At 36.1% G+C, this 27,852-nt stretch overlaps 3 protein-coding genes and 1 long non-coding RNA gene across 7 annotated transcripts; 3 read left to right on the top strand and 1 right to left on the bottom strand.

Moving 5' to 3' along the window:
- The first annotated feature begins 2,788 nt into the window (after positions 1-2,788).
- LOC132188123 (probable LRR receptor-like serine/threonine-protein kinase At3g47570) lies at positions 2,789-7,489 on the top strand. Its single transcript, XM_059602526.1, has 3 exons — positions 2,789-5,486; positions 6,427-6,884; positions 7,293-7,489. The coding sequence occupies exons 1-3, from the start codon at positions 2,789-2,791 to the stop codon at positions 7,308-7,310; spliced, it is 3,174 nt and encodes a 1,057-aa protein (XP_059458509.1). The 3' UTR covers positions 7,311-7,489.
- A 4,010-nt stretch (positions 7,490-11,499) lies between these two features.
- LOC132188785 (uncharacterized) lies at positions 11,500-22,618 on the bottom strand. Its single transcript, XR_009440915.1, has 2 exons — positions 22,351-22,618; positions 11,500-11,723 (listed from the first exon to the last, which is right to left on the bottom strand). It is a non-coding gene; the product is annotated as an uncharacterized LOC132188785 (long non-coding RNA).
- On the top strand, positions 12,457-18,604 carry LOC132188783 (probable LRR receptor-like serine/threonine-protein kinase At3g47570). The gene is made up of 3 exons (XM_059603321.1): positions 12,457-15,982; positions 17,632-18,098; positions 18,507-18,604. The coding sequence occupies exons 1-2, from the start codon at positions 13,270-13,272 to the stop codon at positions 18,084-18,086; spliced, it is 3,168 nt and encodes a 1,055-aa protein (XP_059459304.1). The 5' UTR covers positions 12,457-13,269; the 3' UTR covers positions 18,087-18,098; positions 18,507-18,604.
- Positions 22,619-23,673: 1,055 nt separating the features above from the next.
- On the top strand, positions 23,674-27,671 carry LOC132186031 (pleckstrin homology domain-containing protein 1). Of its 4 annotated transcripts, none has more exons than XR_009440690.1 (3): positions 23,674-24,233; positions 24,598-24,789; positions 27,133-27,178. XR_009440690.1 is itself a non-coding variant. In XM_059599803.1 (3 exons), the coding sequence occupies exons 1-3, from the start codon at positions 26,891-26,893 to the stop codon at positions 27,475-27,477; spliced, it is 303 nt and encodes a 100-aa protein (XP_059455786.1). In that variant the 5' UTR covers positions 26,779-26,890; the 3' UTR covers positions 27,478-27,671. The 4 variants fall into 4 exon arrangements, 2 of the variants coding, with proteins under 2 accessions (XP_059455785.1, XP_059455786.1); XR_009440691.1 differs by lacking the exon at positions 27,133-27,178 and adding an exon at positions 24,865-25,221; XM_059599803.1 differs by lacking the exons at positions 23,674-24,233; positions 24,598-24,789 and adding exons at positions 26,779-27,035; positions 27,385-27,671 and having other exon boundaries at positions 27,133-27,197.
- The last annotated feature ends 181 nt before the right edge of the window (positions 27,672-27,852 follow it).

Here is a 27,852-nt window from a genome sequence, read left to right as displayed (position 1 = left end):
AGTCTCGAGGTTTAAAGCAGCACCAGAACAAGAGGTTTCACCCACATCTTTTCTGCGAACCTCTTCACTGAGAATCAAATCCCTGATGTCTTCATAGCTTAATTTACTCTTTCCTACAGAGTTACTCACAGCCATCCTCACTGCTTCCCAGCTATTGGGCAAAGATGCCAAGACGATCAACGCGCGAACCTCATCATCAAAATTAATTTCCACCGAGGATAATTGATTTGTGATGGTGTTGAACTCATTGAGATGATGTGCCACCGAAGCTCCTTCCGCCATCTTTAGGTTGAACAATTTCTTCATCAGATGCACCTTGTTGTTAGCCGACGGCTTCTCATACATGTTTGACAAAGCCTTCATTAGACCTGCTGCGGTCTTCTCCTTTACAACGTTGTGCGCAACTGATTTTGACAATGATAACCTGATAACTGCCAGGGCTTTACGATCAAGAAGAGCCCACTCGCTATCATCCATGTCGTCGGGTTGTTCTTCCAAAAGAGGTTGATGAAGATCCTTCCCGTAAAGAATATCTTCAATCTGTACCTTCCAAAACCCAAAATCTTTGCCGTCGAACTTCTCGATTCCCATCTTTCCTTCTTCACTTGCCATCGCTCCCACTCGAACCAACAGCTCTGATACCAGTTGTTAGGAAATTAATCCTATTTCCCAAGACTCGTGAGATGCGAAAAATAAGAAGAATGCGGAATAACAAAGATAAGCAATCACACACGACACAAAGATTTAAGTGGTTCGGCTTAACAAGCCTACATCCACTGGCGGAGACGACCCAGAGAAAATTCACTATCAAAAGATGAGTACAAGAGAGTAACAGGGTGAGAAAACCACTCAAACCCAAAGCCCCAAATACACCCAATTCTCACTTTGCCCAAAGGAGAATAATAACAAAAGGGGAAAAGAAAACACTCTCTTTCTTGCTCTCACTTTTTCTCTCTATTGTTGGCTCACCAAAACACAAAGCAAATATTACTTTGTTTTTCTCTGTGTGTTTATGTGCTGTGGACACCCCTTTATATAGGACATAAAAGTTGGCTAAGCAAGGCTCCTCCAATTCCAAATTGTAGAAGGACTTCAAGTCCAAGTCATGCTCTAAAAGGAAAACCAATTCCAAGAGCAACTAGGAATACAAAACTTGAGCCAAAAGGATCCTCCTTTAATGATGATGGGTCCCACCAACTTTATGGTGAAAGTCACAAAACCCCCAACAGATTGATCCAACCGAGATATATAATTTAGCGTGGAAACTGTTTCTTTTTGTAATTATTATTATTTTCTTTTTTGGCATAAGACATCACTTGTAGAACTTTTTCTTCCGAAAACAACAAAACATTTGAAAAAAAAAAACTAGGCCGGAGGTCTATTTCTCTTAGATGGGAAGAGACTTTCAAGGTTCGGCCGGCCAAAGATTTTGTTGCCAAAAGACCTTGTCAGCGTTAATTTGAACTAACCACGTTAAATCTTTTATGTCATTTATTTTATTCAGCTATTTATTTATTTTCACATTTCATTATTAATTTCTTCACCAAAATCAGAGAGCTTAGAGAGAGATATTGTTCTAGCTTATTTGAGAAGGGATTAAATACGTACATAAAGCTAATCGGAGTTCCAGTGAAAGGAAATCTTATAGAAGAATTGTGCCAGATGTTCTGAAAAGGGCTACTGCGGTAGAAGTCAAGTGGGTCACTTGTCGTGTACAAGGAAAAGTAAAATTGCAAAGGTTTTGTAATTCTTCTTGTATTCCTTATTCTTCTTATAGTGGATTGATTTCCTGGGTTTGGCTACGCCGGAGAGGTTTTACATTTAGAGAGTTCTCTAAATGGTTTCTTCTTCGTAAACAAATATCTGTGTTCTTGATTTTTATTACATATCTGTATTTGGTTGATTATTGATTGTTAGGTCAGATCTTATTCCGCTTAATATTTGTGAATCACCTAGACATTTGAATAGGTGTCGTTTGGAGTCGTTTTAGATTTTTCAACATGTATGACGAATCTTTATTCTATATATATTTCATCGAGCTTAGAATTTACAGAAAAAAAAAAAAAAAAAAAAAGGAGGTTGCATTGAATATTAAATATTATCCTGATCGCAAGTAAAATAACAGGAAGTTACATGAGTACCCATGAGACCCAGCAGAGTCATTTAATTTATGATGCAATGGATGTTAGTGAGGCAAATCACAAGTGTGTAATGTGTCTCTAATGCGAATTGTGTACGCTTAATTTTAATTGACTTATACCTAAAAAAAATATAAATCAATAATATAAAACCAGAAAATATTCTAACCGGCATGAGGCATGATTTACTGCCGCATGATTTACTGTGTACGCAGCTACCACGTCATCAAGTAGATGAGGATAAGCAAACCAAACCAAATTTATATTGAAATCAAAAGTCAACAATTCCTTATTTTGTTTATTTTGTTAAATGCTAACTCAAGTTGAAATTCGAAGATACGACAATTGGTTTAAAAAGCATCTTCGATCTCGACAACCATTTTGTCTCCTACTCACCTCCCTTCAAGTCAAATGTACCTTAACAAGCATATCTTTGATTTCCATAAATTATCCAGAAGGTCTTCAAATGCTGAAATACTATTATGTTGTTTCATACCATACTGGTCTACAATAGTGGCTCTTGGTAATGGTAGCTGGATATATATTAGATGGATGAAGTTGACATGAACTCTCATAAATCATAATGTTCTGCATCTAATTGCTCTGCCTTGTACCAATATTTCACCAACTTTCTCTGCTTCTCCAACCCAATGAAGCTTCACATCCTCAACATACGTGCATTATGCTTCATAAACCTTCATCTCATTCTTCTCTCTTCTATCAATTTACTCTGCTTGCGACCACCCAGCATTGCTGCAGCTCCAACAAATGAGACCGATCGTCTGGCTTTGTTCAGATTCAAAGAATTAATAGCAGACGACCCGCATAACATCTTGAGCTCCTGGAATGATTCTATCAACTTCTGCAGATGGCAGGGGATTTCATGTAGCCGTCAGCATCAAAGAGTTACAGCCTTGGACCTACAAGGCTATGCTTTGCGTGGATCCATATCACCTTTCATTGGCAACCTCAGCTTTCTTAGGTTGTTTGATCTCCAAGACAACTTCATATACGGCAAAATTCCACAAGAAGTTACTCATTTGTTCAGACTGCAGAATCTCCTTCTTAGCAATAACTCGTTGACAGGGGAGATCCCGAGCAACTTCACTAACTGTCCTGACCTCAGAGTGATGGACTTCACAAGGAATAAACTTACTGGGAACATTCCTGTTGAGCTTGGCTTTTTGAAGAAGTTTGAGATGCTTCAGATTGGAGGGAACAATTTGACAGGACGCATCCCACCTTCCTTGGGAAATATTTCTTCTCTCCAAGAGCTATCCTTGGCGCTTAACAATTTTGTGGGAAAAATTCCAGAAGAAATAGGCCGCTTGCAGAGGTTATCTTTCTTCGAAGTGGTGGGCAATAATCTGACCGGTACGATCCCTTATGCCCTTTACAATATATCAACAATAAGCATCATATCAACTGCAGTTAACTATCTTAGTGGCACTCTTCCAGCCAACATAGGCCACACTCTCCCTAATCTCAAAATTTTGTCCATCTCGACCAATCAATTCTCTGGTCCAATCCCACTTTCACTGTCCAATGCTTCTAAGCTTCAAGTGCTTGCTTTTTCCAAAAACAATTTTGTGGGACAGGTTCCTATTGATCTGGGAAACTTGCCAAATCTTTGGTGGCTAGGTGTTGGTAGAAATAAGCTTGGAAGTTATTCAACTAAGGACTTGGATTTCTTGGCATCTTTGGAAAACTGCACCCAACTGGAAATGCTTGATTTTTCAAATAACAAATTTGGAGGAAGTTTATCCAACTCTATCGGAAATTTGTCGAGGCTTCTTAGTCAACTATATCTTGATGGCAATCAAATATCCGGAATTATTCCTTCAGAATTAGAAAACCTCGTAAACTTAACCACCTTAAACATGGCGCAAAACCTGTTCAATGGCACCATTCCCTCTTATTTTGGGAAGTTTCAAATGCTGCAGGGATTGGGTTTGGATGGAAATAGATTGTCAGGACAAATACCAGCCTCTATAGGCAACCTGACTCAAGTGGTTAAACTTTTCTTATCACAGAACAAATTGGAAGGAATCATTCCATCAAGTTTTGAAAAATGTACAAATTTGCAGGAGTTGGACATTTCACAAAATAAGCTTAGTGGAGCCATACCCAATATCGGTCTTTTTTCCCAATTACTAGAACTCAACTTGTCACAAAACTCATTAACTGGCACCTTACCAATGGCAGTAGGCAATTTAAAGAGTCTTTATCAATTGGATGTCTCCGGCAATTATCTATCCGGTGAGATTCCTACAACTATTGGAAACTGCTGGGGCTTGGAGTACCTTTACCTAGAGGGTAATTCATTTCAAGGAACCTTGCCTCCATCTCTGGCTTCCTTGAAAAGCCTTCTATATTTAGATCTTTCACGAAACAACTTGTCAGGCCTGATTCCAAATGATCTACAAAAACTCTCTGTTTTGCGATATTTGAATCTTTCTTTTAATGATTTGGAAGGTGAGATGCCAACAAAAGGAGTCTTCAGTAATGCAAGCACAATATCGGTGATTGGAAATAAAAATCTTTGTGGGGGTATCTTGGTCCTGCAATTGAAAGCATGCAACATCAAAGTTATGAAACAAAGAAAATCTCATGCTTTCAAATTAGTACTCATAATTGTTTGTGGGGCTGTGTTTTTCCTGATTATGCTTGCTTTATCTCTTATTATTTACAAGAGGAAAAATTCAGGAAAGAAATCATCTTTTACTCTCTCACAAACTGATATTATTTCAAAGGTTTCATATGCAAAACTCTATCACATGACTAGCGGATTCTCGCCAAGAAATTTAATAGGATCTGGTAGTTTCGGCTCCGTTTATAAAGGAATTGTTGATCAAGAGGGAAGGATGATTGCTGTCAAGGTCTTGAACCTTCAACAAAAAGGAGCTTCCAAGAGTTTTATGGCTGAATGCAATGCGTTAAGAAATATACGGCATCGGAATCTCGTTAAGATCTTAACATGTTGCTCCAGCATGGACTATAGCGGTAATGAGTTCAAAGCTCGAGTTTACGAATTTATGGCAAATGGAAGCTTAGAGAAGTGGCTGCATCGAGATTTCGACAATGAAAATCAGTCAAGAAATTTAAACCTTCTTCAGAGACTAAATATTGCAATTGATGTCGCTTTTGCACTACATTATCTTCATGACCAATGCGAAAGACCTATTATTCATTGCGATTTAAAGCCAAGCAATGTTCTTCTTGATGATGACATGATTGCTCATGTAAGTGATTTTGGTTTGGCAAGGCTCCTTTCTACAACCAATGATGTTTCTCAACATAAAAACAGCACAGTTGGAATGAAGGGTACAATTGGCTACACTGCTCCAGGTACATAACTACATAAATCTTCTAAATCATGATTTTGATCAAATTGGAAAACCTCATTAACTGTCTTTTTTACCAAGCTATACCTGTTCATTTTTTCCCTTTCTATTTATTTCCTCAATGCTCTCTATGCTTTTTTTGAATTTTGACAACATACCAATCTGATTTACACGGACTAACAAGAAGGAAAATGATAGACAATGCCGAAAAAATGGCAGGGCTGCTTTTCAGAACTGGTTTCTTCTACAACTTAGGAATATTGGTCCCATATATGATTTTAAGGCTTTGATAGAGATTAATAGGTTGTGCTTAGCACTTGAGCACTATTTAACAAGTCTTAAATATGAGAAAATAATGGCACATTTCCTTTGTACATTGAGATCCGGATCTAAAGCTGAAAAAGTGAAAATTCAAGCCAAAACAAATTTTCAAGATCAAAGAAGACTTAATAGGTACATCTGAAAATGAATGTTGGTTAAGAGGAGACAAAACAGTATAGAAGAAGAATATTATCTTTCATCTTGTGTTTTGTGTGTGTAAAGATACTTCATTGAATTGTCATCCAATAAAGAATTAGGCCATGGATAACCAATACATGCAGCCATGGCTTGTTGGAAGGCCTTTATCTAGTACTTAATTGGTCCATGCAAATAAACAAAAACCAAGGGAAGAACATAATTGGTTGATCATTATCATTAATATTAATTTTATCTTCTCATGCTACATGTACCGAGCAAGTATGAAAATTGATCCACTTTATCATGCAATTTCCAAAAACAATTACTTCTGATTTAGGAATGCAGGCTCTCCATCACTTTATTTTTCAAATATTAACTAAATTTTGTTTCTAGTTACTAAATCCTAGATCTTTTAAAGTATGTATTAAGCTGCTATATGAAATCATTGTCACATTACCTATGCATGTGAAATCTATTGATTGCAGAGTATGGAATGGGTGGCGATGCATCAAAAGAAGGAGATGTCTATAGCTTTGGGGTATTCGCAATGGAACTGTTCACGGGAAAGAGTCCCACTGACAAAATGTTTAAAGACGATTTCAACCTCCATAACTTCGTTAAGGTGGCATTGTCAAAAAGACTTATGCAGATTGTAGATCCAAACCTTCTCACAAGAGAAGTAAATGAAATGTCAATGCCAATAGAAAACGATAGTTACAAGTTTGGTGATCGCGATGATATTGAGGAGGAGGAAGAGGAAAGTCACATTGAGAACCTAAGCCAGATGAATGCCAGTATGCAAAAGTGTTTAGTTTCAATTTTCAAAATCAGTCTTGCTTGTTCATTGGAATCACCAAAGGAAAGAATGAATATGGAGAACGTCACTAGGGAACTACATCGAATCAAAAATGTTTTTCTAGGTATTGGATATGGACCAACTCAGGTAATGCAACACAATTTAATTTATAAGTTTTGGCCAGATAAATCATAGAGTTATTGAAGACTATCCTAAGTATTGTATATGGGCTTTGAATTTTGAACCTTTCAATTTTCAAATAATTCTTAATTAAGTATACAATCTGCTAGCACAAGTAGATTTTCCAAGGCTCTTATTAGGGTCAAAACATTAAATTAAGGCTTCCACCTCATTAGAGTCCACAGGTATGTCTTATGAGGACTAAATCATTAAACTACCTAAAATTTCCATCTTATTTTAGTCAAGAGGCAGTTTATAAGTCACTCTGGTTTTGCTTCCTAATGTTTTCAGAGCAGAAGTTGTTTTCTTTCTGCTGTATTATGGGAATTTCCAAATGCCCCACATATCAAACATAATTAATTTCTGCTTTTGCAGGAACATGGAGCTTTGTGAAGAAATCAGATTACAGAGAAGTCTGTTTCATAATGCCCCTGTTGAGTATGTTGAGTATAGGCTTTATTCCAACAAAGTACCTAAATTAGAACATTTGTAAAATGATCAACATATGTCTCTTTTTCCTTAGAATTAAGAGTGACAAAGACCCTTCTATGTAACTTTAATTACTGCTACTGTGTTTTGTTTTCCCTTTCCTTGTTTCCTTTGTTTGAATAGGGAAAAAAAAAAGTGATCAACATATTTAAGACTTTCTTAAAAACATGCACTAAGCATATTGTAACGTGCAAAATATATGCTAATGAGAATAATGTCAGTAGCTATAAGACAATATTACACCTTTGAATCAAGGCACATTTTGTAACATAAAGAAACTATCAGCACTAGATATATATTAGTCTAGGGGGCTATTCTCTGCGGGTGTGTCTTGTCTGAGGCTGGTACTCTTGCCTTTGTGGGCCAACCCAGCCTTCTGATGTTCTTGGCCCACGCGGACTTACGTTGGACTAGCTAGCAGCCTAGCGTTTAGTGAGGGAGTAATACAAACCAAAATGGGTTTGGATTATGGACTCAAGAACCAAAAGTGCAAAATGGATCAGACAAGTGAATGGGGTTCTTTCACAAATTTACAAATTTTGCCGTCTACAATTCACAAATTTACCCAAAGGCCCGAGGTGAGGCTCTGGAGGGCCAGGCCGAGAAGTCCATTTGATTAATTTACCTATTTCATTGTTTCTCGGGAAGGAAAAGGAGGATTGGATCAACTCCATCGGACGGTCCATAGTGTAACTCTCCAGGTCAGTCATGGACTCCGAGGTCGTCCATTACGATAGCCACTTGCTATGGATTAATGGATACAATGCATATGAAACGGTCTCTTTGCCAAAGACTTCTTATAGTCATGCTAGTGAAGTCTTTTCAGTGTTGTGCCAAAAGACTTTTAACAACTCCTTTAATTACGCCCACTTGTCACGCGTTCCTTTGAGTCTTTTCAGTGATGACATTATTCAATTTGTAGCTCAGAATTTTTAGCAAGTTGCAAGTGAAAGATATATTTTGTAAAATGTATGGAAAATAAGTATTCTTTGAGTCTCTGCTGTTACGCTGTAAATCCATAAAGCTATAATCTGCCAAAATCAAACTACAGGTCCCCAACTCTGCATTAGAAACTGATTTGCAAAAAGAGGAATAATAAGACAAAAAAGAGGCTGATTAATTAGCTAGTCCAAAGTATCTTTTATAAGCTCAGCAACCATTTTCAAGGAATAATTTTCCATAGATTAGAGAAAGAAACAATGAAGATAAGCAATCGAAGGAAACCGGCCACATATATATACATCTTTTATTAATTTAGCGATCATTTTCGATGAATATTTTTTGATAGAGAAACAAACAATAAAAATAGGCACTAAAAGGATACTTAAATAGATAATAAACGTAGGGCTGGCTAGATTGTGAAGGTGTAAATACATAAGACGTACATAACTTGTTGTCTTGTTCCCCACTTTTTCATCCGAAAATAGCAAGACATTAATTGAAGACCCAAAGACTTTTAATTTGGTCCACTTCTCACTCGTTCAAGATATTACATTATTACGTATCAGCGTGTCAAGGACTCAAGAACCTGTGCTTTGAAAATTCTAACTTCAAACACCCCAATTGAGTCCTACAAAGAGCACGCATAATACTATGCATCTTCTTCGAGTCTCTGCTGCAAATCAGTAAAGCCATATTCCTGCAAAAATAAACTGAATACTTAATTACCCCACCTTATGAGGATTCTTATGAGGATGTGAAAACTTATGATCAGGATTCTTCTTGGTCTTTGAGTAAGATTTTTTTGACCTTTGAGCATCCCCAAGAGAGTAGTCATATATATGAAAATAGTTAGATTTGACTAGCTATTATAAGCTAAATTTCATTTCCATAGAATGGTTAGACTAACTTTTTTTTTTTTTTATTCTAACATGAATAGTGAATAGGCTCTTTAGCTTATAGAGCATCTCCAGCAAGAGTGACTATTTTAGCCGTTCAAAATACACATTTTTATATTTTAGCTACTAATTTTTTAATGCAAACTCTAACAGATTATCTATTATAACTCTCGACTTTCTTTAAATGTTATTTTCTAATATTTTTTTAATATTTTTTTTCCCCTTCTCTCTCTAATTAGAGAGCAAATATTATCTTAAGCGCTTATAGACCGAACTATGTAAAATAAATAACACCAATAATCTAACTCCATTTGTTGCTCAGGCTGTTCATGAGCAAGTTGCAAGTAAAAGATATCTTTTGTAAAATGTGAGAAACAATTCTTCTTTGAGTCTGTCTCTCTGTTGTGCCGTAAATCCATGATATTCAGCAAAAAATCAAGCTACAGATCCCCAACCCTGCTTTAGAAACTGATTAGAACCAAAAAAGAGGAATAGTAACACCAAAGAGAGGCCGATTAGCTAGTCCAAAGTATCTTTTATAAATTAAGTTGAGCAATTATTTTTGAGGAATAATTTTCCGCATCGAAAAAGAAACAATTAATGAAGATAGGCAATCAAAGGAGACTGTCACATACATTCACATGTAGTCTCCAAACCCAGTTCTTAAAATGGAGAAAAAAAATAGAGAGCTGGATGGAACTTACTTTTTATAAAATTTAACTAAATTTTGATTAAAATAAATTTTCGAGAGCTTATTAAGAATTATTTTGCCATTTTAACTAGTCAAAATATAATTATGTTTTTAGTTACTAACTTTTTAATATAACTTTCTACATTTTTTAAAATATGATTTTCCATTATTTTTAATTAATTCATTTCTTTCACTTCTCTCTGTCACTTTCGCTCACGACGCTGTATTGTTATTGCTAGTGGTAGACACCTCAAAAGTCTTCCACTTGGTTGTCTAAAATTCCCAAAATTCAAGTTTGTTGAAAACCCGTATCACAAATCTACTGATCGGGATATCGGCAATACTGCCAAAACTGTTCATCAATTTTTTTAAAAATTCTGGTCAACAGCCACCAACCTGTCACATCTTCCACTAAAAATAAATAATAAAATAATTATATATATATATATATATATATATATATATATATATATATAAAATTAAAAAATTAAGGGGGCCAACCACTCCAACTAAGCCATGGGTGACGGAAGCCACCCAAAGAGCTAATTTGGGGTGGCCGAAGCTACCTTTTGCCCTAAGGGTAGTTCTCGATCCCAATCTCAAATCCACTCTCAAGCGTGCCATTCCCAGCTTTTGACGTATAGTTTCAACGAAATCACCGTGTATTTTCCTTCAACTCCCAATCTTGTACGAGAAGAATATGACCCGACATGCAATGGTTTTCAACAACAACTTTAATGTGCGCGTATGAGACGGCAACTTTGCCAAAGACTTTGAGTCATGCTAGTGAGGTCTTTTCAGTCTTCTGCCAAAAGACTTGTAACAATTCCTTTTGGCCCACTTCTCACGCGTTCAAGATATTTCATATCAGCGGGTCAAGGACTCAACAATTTGTGCCATGAAAATTCTTCAACACCCTTAACTCTTAAGTGATCCCTACCAATAGCTATCTTCCTCTCCTCTGCGGTTGCTTGTGTTGTATTATTTATTAAATGATTAAATTTACTTTTTTTTATTAGTTTAAGTTTTTTGAAATAATTGATAATTTAATATGTTATCAAAACTAAAGATCTTAAGTTCGAACATTGACTCTATCAATTTACCCTCTCATTTTAATTAAACATGCCCATCGAAATGGAGTTTGAGCTTTGAGATTACCTCCTCCTATCTATTTAAATTTTTGAGAGATAACTGATGACTTAACACTTAGATACACACAAACTAACAACCAAATTTCAAACAGAGGTTACTTGGAATATACATGTTTATAATTAGGTCTGCGCAGCTGCAATGTGTCGTAATTTAGCAGCGTAAATACAGTTGGGGTGCAGTAGTCAAGGATATTTTATAAAAAACATTATGGCTAAGGAAAATTCTAAAAGAAGAATCCAGGAACCTTCAGTATCTTATGATTTCTCATTTGACGATGACTTTGATCGACAAGCAACATTCAAGTCCCACATGTGGGTAAATCAGCACTCCTCTTTTTCCAGTATTGAATAAAAAAAATAATAATAAAAAAATAAAAAATAAAAAATAAAAAATAAAAAAGGAAAAGGGTAAATCAGTACCAAACAGGGACTTTTTATAATTTATATATAAAAAAAATAAAAATACTGTGGTTAGAGAAAATTTTAAAAGAAGAATACAAGAACATTGTGTCTTGAAAATTGCCTATAAGTTCACACCAAAAAAAGCCCAGACCAAGAGCGCACATAGAACTCTGTATCTTGCTCTGCCTTGCACCAATATTTCACCAACTTTCTGCTTCTCTCCATTTCAATGAAGCTTCATAGCCACAAAATGAACATAATTAGTCGATCCTTATCATTAATATTAATTTTATCTTCTCATGCCACATGTACCGAGCAAGTATGAAAATTGATCCACTTTATCATGCAATTTCCAAAACATTTACTTCTGATTTTGGAATGCAGGCTCTCCATCACTTTATTTTCCAAATATTAACTAAATTTTGTTTCTAGTTACTAAATCCTAGATCTTTTAAAGTATGTATTAAGCTGTTATATGAAATCGTCACATTACTTATGCATGTGAAAGTGAAATCTATTGATTGCACAGTATGGAATGGGTGGCAATGCATCAAAAGAAGGAAATGTCTATAGCTTTGGGATATTCGTGATGGAACTGTTCACAGGAAAGAGACCGGCTGACAAAATATTTAAAGATGATTTCAACCTCCATAACTTTATTAAGACGACATTGTCAAAAAGACTTATGCAGATTGTAGATCCAAACCTTCTCACAAGAGAAGTAAATGAAATGTCAATTCCAATCGAAAACGATAGTTACAAGTATGAAGATCACAATGATATTGAGGAGGAAGAGGAAAGTCACATTGAGAACCTAAGTCAGATAAATGCCAGTATGCAGAAGTGTTTACTTTCAGCTTTCAAAATCGGCATTGCTTGTTCATTGGAATCGCCAAAGGAAAGAATGAATATGGAGGACATCACTAGGGAAGTACATCAAATCAAAAATGCTTTTCTAGGTATTGGATACTGACCAACTCAGGTACCGCAACACATTTTAGTTTAGAAGTTTTGGCTAGTGATAGATAAATCATAGAGTGATTGAAGACTATCCTAAGTATTGTATATGGGCCTTGAATTTCAAACCTTTCAGTTTTCAAATAATTCTTTTGGACCTCAAGCATAAGTCTTACTTAGGTATACAATCTGCTAGCACAAGTAGATTTTCCAGGGCTCTTACTAGGATCAAAACATTAAATTAAGGTTTTCACCTCATTAAAGTCCACATGTACCTCTTATTAGGACAAAAACATTAAACTACCTAAAATTTCCATCTTATTTTAGTCAATAGGTGCTTTATAAGTCACTCAGCTGGTTTTGCTTCCTAATGTTATCAGAGCAGAAGTTGTTTTCTTTCTAATGTATTATGGGAATTTCCAAATGTCCCAACATGTCAATTAAAATAATGAACTTCTGCTTTTGCAGGAACATAGAGCTTTGTGAAGAAATTAGATTGCTAAGAAGTCTCATTCATAATGCCCCGTTGAATATAGAGTATTCAAGTCCTACATGATTGCATATTTGTGGATGACTTTGACAAACAACATTCAAGTCCTATTAGATATGATTGCATATTTGTGGATGAATTTGACAAATAACATTCAAGTCCTATTATATATGATTGCATATTTGTGGATGACTTTGACAAATAACATTCAAGTCCTTCCTATTTTAAAAGAAGAATCCAAGAACGTACATCGTGTCTTGAAAATTGGCTATAGTAATTAAATTCACACCATAAATTCAAGTCCTTGCTGTATCTCACTCTGCCTTACACCAATATGTCACCAACATTCTGCTTCTCTCCATTACCAATGAAGCTTCACAGCCGCAACTTATACCTTGATGTCATTCTTCTCTTTTCTATAACCCTACTATGCTTCCAACATGCCACTCTTGCTGCTTCCACTCAAACCAATGAGACAGATCGTTTGGCTTTGCTGAAATTCAAAGAGATGATAACCAATGACCCATTTAACATCGTCACCTCTTGGAATAATTCTATCCACTTCTGCAACTGGCATGGAATTACATGCGGCCGCAAGCATCAAAGAGTTACGGCCTTGGACCTGCATGGCTATACCTTAAGTGGATCCATATCACCTTACATTGGCAACCTCAGCTTTCTTAGGTTGGTCAACCTCTCAGACAACTTCTTACACGGCGTAATTCCAAAACAAGTCACTCATTTGCTTCGGCTACAACATCTCAATCTTAGCATTAACTCGTTGACAGGGGAAATTCCAAGCAACTTCACCAACTGTCCTCAACTCAGATTCTTGGACTTCCAAAGGAATAATCTTACTGGAAATATTCCTGTTGGACTCGGCTTTTTAAAGAGGCTTGTGCGGCTTGACGTTTCCTCAAATCATTTGACGGGAGGCATCCCACCTTCTTTGGGAAATGTTTCTTCACTCCATGTACTTCACTTTTCGTATAATTATTTCGTGGGAAATATTCCAGATGAAATAGGCCATTTGCAAAGGTTAGTTTTCTTCGGAGTTGCGATAAATAATTTGTTTGGTACGTTCCCTTATTCCCTTTGCAATATATCAATTTTGAAGATCATTGACGTCGGATCTAACCGATTTAATGGCATTCTTCCGGCCAACATAGGCCTCACTCTCTCTAATCTCCTGTACTTGTACATCGGTGATAACGAATTCTCTGGTCCAATCCCAGTTTCTCTATCCAATGCTTCCCAACTTGAATTTCTTGATCTCACCCGAAACAATTTCGTGGGACAAGTTCCAACTGGTCTAGGCAACCTGCTAAGTCTCAGTCTTTTAGTTGTTGGTGGAAATAATCTTGGAAGTAATTCAGTCAAGGACTTGGATTTTGTAACATCTTTGGAAAACTGCACCAAACTTGAAACGCTAGGTTTTTTTGATAACAATTTCGAAGGTAGTTTACCAGATTCTATAGGAAATTTGTCGAAGCAACTCAGTGATTTATATATTTATGGCAATCAAATATCTGGAATTATTCCTGCAGCATTAGAGAATCTCATTAACTTAAGAATCCTCGGCATGGAGGAAAATCTGTTCACAGGCACCATTCCCACTTATTTTGGGAAGTTCCACAAGCTGCAAGGATTGGATTTGCAAAGAAACAGATTGTCGGGGCAGATACCATCCTCTCTAGGCAACCTCACTCAATTGGTAGATCTTTACTTAAATCAAAACAAATTGGAAGGAAGCATACCATCAAGTTTTGGAAACTGCAAAAGTTTGCAATTCTTAGATATTTCCCAAAATAACCTTAGTGGAGCCATACCACAAACAAGTCTTTCTTCCCAATTACTTGCAATCGACTTATCACATAACTCATTCACGGGCATCCTACCCATGGAAGCAGGCAATTTGAAAAATATTGTGATTTTGGATGTATCTGAAAACAATTTGTTTGGTGAGATTCCTACAACCATTGGAGATTGCTTGAGTTTGCAAAACCTTTACTTGCAGGGTAATTCATTTGAAGGAAACTTGCCTACATTTATGGCTTCCTTGAAAGACCTTCACCATGTAGATCTTTCACGAAACAATTTTTCGGGAATAATTCCTAAAGATCTACAGAAAGTTTCAGTTCTACTGTATTTGAATCTTTCATTTAATAATTTGGTGGGCGAGGTACCAACAAAGGGAGTCTTCCGAAATGCAAGTGCAATATCAGTGATAGGAAATAAAAAGCTTTGTGGAGGTATTCCAGAACTAAAACTACAAGCATGCGATGTCAAAGTTATGAAGCAAGGAAAATCCCCTGCATTCAAATTGACAGTCATAGTTGTTAGTGGGGTTTTATGTTTCATCCTATTTTCATCATTTCTTATCCTTTATAGGAGGAGAAAATCAAAAAAAGAATCATCTTCTACACTCCCCAAAACCAACTTTCTTTCAAATGTTTCATACAAGGAGCTCTATCAAACTACTAACGGATTTTCTCCTAGCAATTTAATTGGATATGGTAGTTTTGGCTCAGTATATCAAGGAATTCTTGATCAAGAAAAAATGATGGTTGCTGTGAAAGTATTAAACCTTCAACAGAAAGGAGCTTCCAAGAGTTTCATGGCTGAATGTAATGCGTTAAAAAACATACGGCATCGAAATCTCATTAAGATCTTAACTTGTTGCTCAAGCGTGGACTATAATGGCGATGAATTCAAAGCTCTAGTTTACGAATTTATGGCAAATGGAAACTTAGACAAGTGGCTGCACCAGGATAGAGAGAATGAAAGTCCACCAAGATATTTGAACCTCCTTCAAAGACTAAATATTGCAATTGATGTAGCTTTTGCGCTACATTATCTTCATGATCAATGTGAAACACCAATCATTCATTGTGATTTGAAGCCAAGCAATGTTCTTCTTGACGATGACATGATTGCTAAAGTAAGTGATTTTGGTTTGGCAAAGATCCTCTCTACAATAAATGATGTTTCTCAAAATCAAACTAGCACAGTTGGAATAAAGGGTACTATTGGCTATGCTGCTCCAGGTATGTAACTACTTCGATTTTAATCTTCTAAATTGTAATTTTGAACAAGTTGAAAAGTGTCACTAACTCATGTCATTTTACTATGCTCTCTACATATTCATTTTAGCCTTTTCAATTTTATTTCCTTATGGCTCTCCATACTTATTATGATAGCATGCCAATTAGATATATCAAATTAATACGAACAAGGAAAGCGTGTAAACCCTGCTGTAAAAATGGTGGGAACAACTTTTTTGAAGAGAAAACTGGTCTTTTGTATATATTGCTCGGGAATATTGGTCACATACGAGAGATTTTGGCTTTGATAGAGATTAATAGGGCATGCATATATTGATGGATTTTGACAACTATTAAACAAGTCATGAATTAGTGATAAATATGTGAAAATAATTGCATTTCTCTGTCGTTAAAGAAGAATACATTGAGATTAAGATCTAAAGCACGAGGAGTGAAAATTCAAAAAATAAAAATCAAGCATTTATTATATATATGAAAATGAATGTCGGTCAAGAGGAGACCAACAGCAAAGAAGAAGAAGAATTCACACCAACAATCCCAAGAAAAAAGAATACTTAGAATTGTAGTGAAGCTATTGTGGTAGTAAATGTTTAAAGAACTTGGCCATAATGTACTAAAAAGTGAAATCCTGCATATATGGTTCAATGCGAACGTTTTATTTACGGTAGGTAAAAGTTTGACCTTATCACCCTTTTACTCTACAAGGCTTTTTTATTTGTTTGTATTTAATTGGAGACTTTCTTCTTAGAATCTCAGCACTTTCAAGGTATCTTACAGCTCTCGATCGTCAGTCGTCATTATATATATGTGTGTGACGAAAAAAATTACAAACAAACATGGCATAACAGTTATTTAACAGATTCATAAATAGCTGATTCTTTATCTTTTATCTTTTGTTTTTGTGTCTATAAAAATACTTCACTGCATTGTCATTCAATAAATATTTTACGCCTTAATTGGTCCCAACAAATATTACAAACTAAGGAAAATTAATACGCGCGTTGTAAATCAGTGTCGATGTGTTGCTTGCAGGAAAATTAAAACACTAAAATATGTCCAAAATTCTAAAAATAGGCACAAAATATTTTTAAAATCGTTTAAAATATGCCATAATATAGGCCAAAAAAACTAAAATATGCTCAAAATGCCCATTACATGATATGTAGATAACAGTTAATAACCACATTCAATAACTATGCGGATATCAGTTAGTAACCGCATGATGCGGATGTGATTATTTTCAATAACCGCATTCTCATCCGCATATATAGCCCTAAAGACATTGATATGATACTATATTAAATTATCATTTATCTTGAAAGGTTAAAGTTATAGAAAATTATGAATTCAGTTATTCACATTAGTATTTTGACATACCCCTTAACTTGTCCAACAAATAAGTAAACACTAAGGAACAACTTATTAGTTTATCTCATTCTCATACTAGCCTATCTTATTATCCATTTTCTCAAAAAAAAAAAAAAAAGTCACAAGTTCTAATTTTAAAATACACATTATTTGTCATTTTTTTGTTTCTAAGTATTAAATTCCAAATCTTTTAAATTACGTATTAAACTACTACTAGAAATTATTATCATGTTAATTGTGAATATGTAATCTATGAATTGCAGAGTACGGAATGGGTGGTGAAGCATCAACACATGGAGATGTTTATAGCTATGGAATATTTGTGTTGGAGATGTTCACTGGAAAAAGGCCAACTGACACTATGTTTAAAGATGGTTTCAGCCTTCATAACTTTGTTACAACGGCATTGCCAGAGAAACTTGTGCAAATTGTGGATCCAAATCTTTTCAAAAGAGAAGTTAATGAATTAGCAGTGGCAACAGAAGAAGATGACTACACCGACAATGATCACAATGATATTGAGGCAGTAGAAGAAAGAATCCTTATTGAGAATCTCAGCCAGATGGATTCTAATGTGCAAAAGTGCCTACTTTCAGTTTTCAAGATCAGTCTTACTTGTTCATTAGAATCAGCAAAGGAAAGAATGAATATGTGGGATGTCACTAGGGAACTACATCGAATAAAAAATGCCTTTCTAAAGGCTGGGATCCATGGATAAGGACCAAATAAGGTAATGTACTACAAACTTTGATTTAAAAGTTTAGCTATTATAAACAATTCATGGAGTGACTAAAGTCTGTCCTAAGTATTGCATTTGAGCCTTAAATGTCACACCTAAAGTTTCCAAATAATTCATTCAAAACCACAAGCACAAGACCTTCATAGGTAGATGACCTGCCAACACAAGTAGAGTTTCCAGTGATCTTACCTTGTGATGACCTGCCAACACAAGGATCGAAACATTTGCCTAAGGATTTCCCCCTTATTTAAATTCACAAGTAACCTTAGTTAATTCGATCTTTTTTTTTTTTCTAATATTGTTTTCAAAGCAAAAGTTGTTTTGTTTCTTGTATCCTGAAATTTTCTAAACGTTTCAACATGGCAAATATACTCAACTTCTGCTTTTGTAGGAAAACAGAGTTTTGTGAAGAAATGATCAGATTGCAGAAAAGTCTCCTTCGTAATGCCCAACATTAGCTTGGCTGTTTGTACGAGTATGTATTTTGTTGGAATAAATCAAACCGAATTTTGATCTACATGTTTAAGATTTCTTTTCTTACAAACATGTATTTAAGAATATGGTAACGCACCAAAATATAAGAAAATAAAGTCAGGAGCTATTATTTTAAACTATATTTTTGGTCTTTAAAGTATAAGACATATTTCAATTTAATTCTTATTGTAGAAATATATGATGAGAATATGACAGAGAAGAGGGAGAGTGGAAGCAGAGAGAGAGAGTGATGAGCTATATCTTTAGTATACTTCAATAGTCTCTATTTATAGAGAGACTAAGAGTAATAAAGAAGTAAACTTAGACCAAGTAAGGAAGAGAATAAATCATATAAGGAAATAGAATAAAGGAGAATATAAAATCTTCTAACACCCCTCTCAAACTCAATGTCTAAACTTGAGTTTAGAAAAGAAAGGGTTTTGGATTTTTTGTTCTTCACCGAAGAAAGCTACTAGAGTTGGCTGAACAAGGCTGCCAAAAAGTGGCCGGAAATGCTACCAGAGGTGATTGTTGGAGGGCTGGTGATGGCAGTATACAATGGAAGGAGCCAACGGAGGTGGAAGGCTGGTAATAGGCTACCCGAAGACACCAAAGGGACGGCGATGGTTAGCGGTGGCGCGGCCATTGGCTAGGCCAGTGGATTGGGTCTGAGGAGGTTGAAGGACACTGGGCGTGGACGGTATGAATGGGGCTGGTTTGGCCCAAAACTTGTGAATTGTTTGAATGGGTTGGTGTGGCCCAAAACCCATGGAATTGATTGAATACAGTGGGCTGGTTTGGCCTGAACCCGCTAGACTAGGTTGAAGATTGGGTCATTGGCTTGGACACGTTGGACCAAGTCCAATGTTGGGCCAAATTGGATTGAATCAGTTTGGATCAAGTTGACGGATTGGGTCAAGAGATATGTGTGGAACACATGTAACATGTGAAAAGTGTGAGCCGAATGACACATGTAGCGTATGGAGAAAGCGATGCGCATGCATTTGTGAGGCGCGTAAGAAAACGTCATGGGAGTTCAATTGAAGTGTGGGTGCATGATTCGTCTTCTCAAGCAGTAGTCATGTCTCAAACCGAACATTCTACAGCGGGTGAGAACCCCGATGGTCACGCCCAAGGGAAAAAATTATACTAGTCGCCCCTTTCTGTCCTTTTTAAATAAAAATAAATTAAATAAAAAATTTAAAATTTAAAATTTAAAAAAATTTGAAAAAAAATTAAAAAAAATAAGCATAGCCTTGAAGCTAAGCATGTGAGCTTCAAGGTGGCGACAGTACTAGAACGGCCACCGAGAGATCTATCGAATGGCACAACCACCTAAGTGATTGGCCAATTGTGGCGGTGCATGGCTGCACCAAAAAAAAAATCCAGGCGTGTGGCAGCACGTGGGACTCTCGTTCTCGGCAGCTCTAGAGTCTTCATCGTCGGACCGGTCAAATGGCACAATCAATGGGCCAATTGGGAGACTGTGGCGGCACATGGCTGCACAATCAAAAACTTTGAGCAATGCGTGGAGGAGCATGTGGCAGCTATTGGCGACGTTCCTTCTACTTATCAATAGATCTGTACCTTCCAAGCTCAATTCTGAAATTATTTTTCTAAAATGAGCTACAGTGAAGGTGTAATGTCCCACATAATTAACACCACTATTTGAATAGAAATAAAATAGAACAATGAAGATTGCCCTACTATACAATTTCTTGCATGTTTTAATATTACAAATTCCCTAATAAATAAAATGTATTTTAAAGTTATTTAAAAGGACCCTTTAAATATTATTTTAAAACACTACGACAATCGAGAGTTATTCAAACTATCGTTGTCAAGAGACGTTCGAAATTGGATTTGAACGATTGTCAAAGAACGTTCAACGTTTTCAACGAACTTTTGTTTCTGCACATACATCTTTTTTTAAAAAAAAGGAACCATTTCTTTTGACCATACCTGCAAGGAGAGGCTCTATAAGAAGGCTTAGGATAAACCCTAAACCTCCCTATGCATTTTTCTAACCACCCCAGACCTAGTGAGAGAGAAGAGAAGAATAGAGAGAGGAGTACGTTCTTGTTGGTTGTGTCTCTCTAAGTTTGAAGGACTCCCACTTAGAGGTAATTTAACTTCTAACCTCTTGATTTTTCTTCTTTTTTTTTTTCTTTTTTCAAGGAGTCGCTTTCTTGATCTATCAGAGGATACGATGCTTCATGGAGAGTTGTAACACTCCGATACTGTTTTTTAATCTGAAGAATTCATATGAAAGCTACCACAATGCTCTCCAGAGAGATACTAGCTATCAATATTAAAATCATACTGTCATCTATGTAAAATAAGTGTGCAAAATGATTATCCATGAATCACTTTTTTTTTTATAAGTAAAAATGAAAGAATAAATGATTATCCATGAATCACAATTGGACTTAAAACAGCAAAGAGAAGTTGCTTTTTTTATTATTATTATTATTCTTTTTACTTTTTGGGCCGGCAGCAAAGAGAAAACAAGTGGATGATTTGAAGTGAAAAAAGGTTATTATAATCCAGGACCAGGTCGACTGTGAGTGTCGCAATCAAGGGAAAGAAGCTTAGTGAATTCATGAAGGCTAGCTCTCTTGGCTTCTTGATCGCATTCCCCTAATCACTATACAAGTATACACAGATTCTATAAAAGTATACAACTTTCATCCAACAACGTTGCCAGCAAGTTGTTGCCAGCAAACCAAAAGGAAAAAGAAATACTAAATACTGTAAAAGCATCTAATTTTTATCTAACCATGCCGACATGACATGATCCAATATTTAACATTTCTCTCACTTTTTTTTTTTTTTTTTTTGGCGCTTTCTCTTTCCGCCCATATAAAAAAGCACGTATCAAAATGAGATGTCAGCCATGACAAAAGCTACTGTTTAAGACTTCAAACCCATGAGGCATGAGGTGTACAAAGGGCCCCGCCACTCCAGTACCAAAACAGAGAACGTAATAGAGAAGTACCCAGCTCAGAATAGAGAATAAATTTTGAGATGTTTAATTTTTAATATATTCAATTAAAAAGACATATTAAAATCTGACTTTTCTAGCCTCCATCAATGGACCATTTGAAGCAGAGCAGATTTGACTAATGTTCATTCCACAAACTAAAGGCTACCACGTGGTAGGTAGGTTTCTGAACACAATTAAAGTTTTTTTCTTCTTCTAACTATTTCAGTGTGAAATGTTTTTACCGTAATCAATGTTTTCTTATGGAAAATTTCTGTCGAGATGTTTTCCGCCGAATCAAACAAAACCTAAATCCATGGAATCTGATACCCTTTCCGCTGAACTTTTACAATATACAATTGTTGAATCACAATGCATTAAACAGAAATAAAAGCTAAGGGTTGCCAATAGAAACCACAGAAAGTGTAAATGCAATTTATGGGAAACAACTTATCTTAAGAAATAGGGGGTGAATGCTTGGCATATCCATACAAATCAGGTTCTGAAATATTACTCTTACTAATCAATTACCAATCGAAGTTAACAGCCAAAGCCCCAAGCCCATCTCAAACATCAATAAAGGAAATTTAGTTTTAAACATGTTGATGGTGCAAGCAATTCTTAAGCTCAGAGAAAGAATTAGGACCCAAAAGAACATTAAGAAGAACCAAAATCCCTAATATCTTTGATCAGTTCATCAATTCGTAATAAATTAATCAAAAGTTGAAATGCAAAATCCCAAATCACATACGCAAGTCAGTGTAATTCAAAAGTAATACTTCTTACCTTCAAAATTGAAGAATTCAGGTATGTGAATTCTTATTCTGCTTCCCACAAATCTAAGCAGGTGTTGTCGTGAATCGGGCTACAGAGAGAGGCAAGGCCATCATGCGCGAGTTGAGGCGGACCAGGCAATCCTTCCCCCGGTCCGCCGCAACTCGCGCACCGTGGTCTCCCAATCCATTTGTTAGGCGCAGAGGGGTGTGAAGGAACTCAAGGAAGAAGATGGTGTGTGAAAGGAGGCGAAGGGCGTGATATTTGGGAAAGTGAGAGATTAGGGTTCCCGCAGGCTGAATGAATCCCACATTCCCACGTGTCCAAGCCAATTCAAAAGCCATTGGCTTTTGGGCCTACCACATTCCAGAAGGTTCCTGAGAATTGAGCTGTTTTTTTTTTTTTTTTTTTTTTCATATCACACAAGGAAATAAGACGAGAGATTCGAACTAGTAACCTCTGCTTCATGAGACGTTGTTCACAGCCGATTGAGCTACCCCTTAAATATAACTACTCATTTTGATAATGGGTCATTTATGTAAATGTTGGGTGTTACAAATTTGCTTTCATTTCATGATCAAAATTTGGGGTGTGAAACTTGCTTACGATGATTGGTAATTAGGTGGCATATGATTCAATAGCATGTTATATTAGTTATTACATAATTGCATCTATATCATTTTTGTATATTTTATGCGAGTAATACTATTTAATATATTTTTATACGATTATCATACAAGTAAGATAATGTAATAGTGAAAACCAATCCTTAAATTAATAATTGTAATTTAAAAAAAAAAAAAAGTACTTAAAAAATTGCTATTTGTCATTTTCCCATTTAAACATCATCAGTAAATCCCTTAATTCTACACTAAACTATATTTTTAATCTCTAAAATATATGATAGATTTCAATTTAATTCTTATATTTTAAAAGTTTGAATTTTGCTAATGTCCTTTTGTCATCAAACTAATATTATCATTATAGAAGTTGATAGTGTGACCAAAATTGTAAAAAAGTTAGGTGGTCCTCAATTTTTGTAAAGAGTATGGTAATTAGTTTAGATGGAATGGTTAAATTAAGAATGAAATTCATGCTCTTTATGTTTTAGATATGAAATTGAGTGAGAACTATATTTCAAAGACCAAGAATGATATACCTAAAAAAACATAACCATATATCTTGATTTGATTTTAATAACCTCATGTTAAATATACTAAGGGGCATATTCACAAATATACAAAGTTTGACGGGTACATTCATAAATTTATCCAAAATAAAGACTAAAAAACTAAAACTAAAAGCAAATAAAGCAAAATACAACAACAAAATAATCCCAAAATTCTGTCCGGCACGACAGCTCTCTCTTTATTCCCTTTCCATATCACCAACGATCATTCAACGCTCTTAACCCGAACCCGGAAACCCCAAAGTCCAATGGCGAGCCTATGGCGGGCCGCGACGGGCCAGGCGGAGAAGCCCAATAACTACGACGGCGTGGAGTTCTGGTCGAACCCAGAGCGCACCGGGTGGCTGATGAAGCAAGGCGAGTACATCAAGACGTGGCGCCGCCGCTGGTTCGTGCTCAAGCAAGGCAAGCTCTTCTGGTTCAAGGAATCCACTGTCACCCGCGTCTCTACGCCACGTGGCGTCATCCCAGTGGCCAGCTGCCTCACCGTCAAGGGCGCCGAGGACGTCCTCAACAAACAGTACGCCTTCGAGCTCTCCACCCGGGCCGAGACCATGTACTTCATCGCCGACTCAGAGAAGGAGAAGGAGGACTGGATCAATTCCATCGGACGGTCCATAGTGCAGCACTCCAGGTCTGTTACCGACTCCGAGATCGTCGATTACGATAGCAAGCGGTGAGACTTAACAAGCCGACTACGGACTAGGTGAGCTCGGTCTTTGTACTTTCGCTCGTGGATAATTTGGTGGATTTTGTGGTGCCTACGTCTATGCTTTTGTATATTGATTCGGATCGTTTCGTGTGTGTGATCTTTTGTAAGAAAACGCTCTCTGTGTGGTAATGATCGGTCATCAGATCTTCAATTGCAATAATTTTTTGTTTTTTTGATGTTCAATTTTGTTGAATTCATGGTTATATCTTTCGATTCTTTGCGAATTGTTAGGGTTTATGTTAATTCAGTATGCTTTTTTTTGCTTATTTCATGCTTGAATTAGCTTTATTCATACTTCCATATACTTCTCCAACTGAATTATGCTTGTCTGTATACATACATGCATACATATATACAGATACACTTTTATATATAAGAATAAAGAGAATAGCTGAATTTTGCGAAGATGGGAGAAGATTTGGGACGGTGCTAAAAGCAGTCAAGGAAGATGAGGCCATAAGTGTTTGAAAGGATGGGTGACTTTGGTTTTGGGCAGAGCCAATTCTCCTAGTAGTCAGAGACTAGGGAAATTGGGAACTATCTTGTGAAGGTAAGGCAAGGAGCAAGGTAATTTGTGTTCTGGTATTCGTTCTATGCAATATTTATTCAATTGAATATCTTGAAGGTGAGGAAATGAGCTTTCTTATTGAAAGAATCAGGACTTCTGCATGGAACAATGTGGCATCTCTGAATATGTCCTCCTCTTTCAGTCATTGATGATTCTCCTTGTCTTCTTCATCACTTAATGCCCTTTTTCTAGGTTGTTTGATCTCCTTAATAGTGGGTTAGTTTTAGAAGGAGACATGGGTTCAATTGGCAGTTCTAATACCTTCTTTCAACCAAAAGATTCAGATAAATCAAGCTGGTTGATGAGTTTACTAAGTTTTTTTGTTTGCTTAACTGTAGGAAACTTGTTATTCCATTTCTAAAGTGTACCCACTTGAAACCAATAGATTTAGTAACAAAAACTTCAGTTTGAATTTTCTTGGTGTTGGATTGGAATTGGGAGGTTTATTTTATACATCAGTAGATTATGTACCAGTCTGTTTATACCATATTTATTCAATTGCCTTGCTTGTTGCTAGCTCCCTTGGTTCGCATCGTCACTTGTTGATCTATTTTAAGATTGAGAAGGCAACCAAACCACATTGAACTTGAATTTGGAGTGATGGTATTTAAACCTTCAAGATTTAGCAGTTATTAGCACATGCATGAAGATGCATTACACTAAGAGCTACTAGAGCATCCAAGGTTGGTGATATCATACATGTGTTTTTGCTTTGCATACCAGCATGGTAACGTGAGAGCAAATGCATTCAACAGGGGAAATATGAAGGAGATCTTCAGCCTTCTGATCTCTTCTATTTATATTTGCCATTTTAGAAATGTTTGGGAATACCATGATAGCAGTAACAACTTTTGCGTGAAAAAACATTACTTAAATACTTTCAAGTACCTTATAACATACGATAGCTTCTGATAAACTTCTAATCTAAATTATGTGGCAATAGCTTTGTTTGGGATTCTCCTTGATCTGTTTCTGCAAATCATAACACCAAGAAAAGCATATTTCTTACCAGATGGAGTTCCTTGGTGACATGCCCACCCTCTGAGGGTGGGTCAATGGGGACTCTCCCACCCTGCGACCACTTCCTTCCCCCGCCTGCGGGTGAGTCACAGGGATGGGGCTAAACTTATAAACTTTTATGAGCTTTGCTACTAAAGGTTTCATAAGAATGGTACTGTTTCTTGATTACCAGCAGCCATAATTGTTATTTACGTGGAGGATAGACGTATACCATCCCAAAGAGAATTACTTTATTTCCAAATAAGTTTAGCCTAATCCAAATTGTTCTGCTAGTTCTACCGAATGGGTATCTATTAGAAGTTCTTGACGGAAGAAATTTTTTTATCAACTGCCTTGGACAACAAGAAAACGTTTGGATTAGATGATCGACGAAAGCTACATTCACTTGCAAGTTGCATCTTGAAAGTTAGAAAAATGCTACATACCACTATGTGATTTCACTATGTCGAAATGGCATTGCTAATCCACTATTTCGTTTGATAAGAATGTGATGATTGCATGCCCCGTATCTTCCTCAAAGCACAAAATCAATCATTAACTTTTCTTAGAAACCGTGGCGGCACTAATCCTTCATAAATGACACGAAAAATAATAATATATATATATATATATATATATATATATATATATATGTGTGTGTGTGTTTTTTTTTAGGTCCGGCTTTAGTTGGAATTAGACCGGTTCAAATTAGGACATGTGTCCTATAGATAAATGGGATGAGAGTTCTAATCTCAACAAATCCGGTTCTAAACTGAATTTTCAAGCAAAGAAAATGGGGAAACATTTTAGGCATATTTTAGTTAGTTTTCCTTTTACTGAAAAATATTTTGCATTGGCTTGGATTTTTTGCTTACACCGAATAATAAAAATATGAAAATACTTATTAGTAAATACGATGATTGAGTTTAGCCTATGTAGTAAATAACTGAAACTTGCTGTCGGTTTAGAAAAACGAACAACTTTCAAGAACCTTACGTCCATGTAGTATGAGTGAAACGACGACGTCTTTTGGGAGGGTTTAGCCGCTTATAATAATTCTCCGCATGTCCCTTTGAATTCTTTCATGGCGTCTCTGCTTCTGGGATCACTTCCAATTCCATCTCTGGCCCCCAATTTATCGTTGTCTGAGTCAGAAACCCTTTCTCTTCCAAAATCCAAATGCCCCAATTCTATTTCGCTCTCTGCAACCAGTCCAACGCCACCATTAAGTACGTGTATCGCGTATAAATACATATATGAATATGTAATTTGTTTCTTTTTTTATTTTCATTTTGTGTCCTAATTTCTTGATTTGTTTGGTTTCAGTTTACTGTGGCAGAGGTGACAGAAAGACAGCCAAAGGCAAGCGCTTTGCGCACTCCTTTGGAAATGTGAGTTTCTTCAATTAATGATTTTCTTTTTTCTAAATGAAGATTTTTGTCCTCTGTTTGGTTGCTCAGAAAGACCGGTAAAAGCATAGAAAACATAACTGTGAAACTCATAAATTGTTTTGGGGAATAACCGAATATGAAACACTGTTTGAATTGAGGATTTTGGGTTTTAATTCTTTATCAACAGGCGAGGCCACGGGACAAGAAGAAGGGGAGGGGTCCACCGAAGCCTCCGGTGCCTCCGTCGCAGCCTAAGAAAGATCGGTTCGATGATGATTAGGTCGTGAAGATTGAGGTTGATGGGTCCTCCTTTTCTAACCAACGTTGCTCAGCTCAGTTTTTCATTTTCGTGTAATTTTTTTTATCCTGGAATTGCTTCTAACGCTCACAAGTCACACCATTCCTTCTATGGATTTTTAATTTCCAAATCAAAGCAACTGTCTATTAAAATGTCTTTTTCTTTTAGATGACTTATTTTCCTTTTCTTTCATCCAACGATATTTGGGCTGATTGTAATAGAAAAATTCAGAAATATTCTAGCGAAGAAGATTATTTCCTAAACATATAGGAAGAAGAATTTGGATCCGTAGAAGCACTGTAGTTTTTGGAAGAGATCTTACTCATCTTTCCCAATTAGTAAGATGTATAAAGGAGT

The sequence above is a fragment of the Corylus avellana genome, chromosome ca7 (genome assembly GCF_901000735.1).
Source record: "Corylus avellana chromosome ca7, CavTom2PMs-1.0".
In the NCBI taxonomy this organism is placed as follows: domain Eukaryota; kingdom Viridiplantae; phylum Streptophyta; class Magnoliopsida; order Fagales; family Betulaceae; genus Corylus; species Corylus avellana.
Note: the sequence above shows the minus strand (reverse complement) of the source record. Positions and strands in the feature narration are given on the sequence as shown.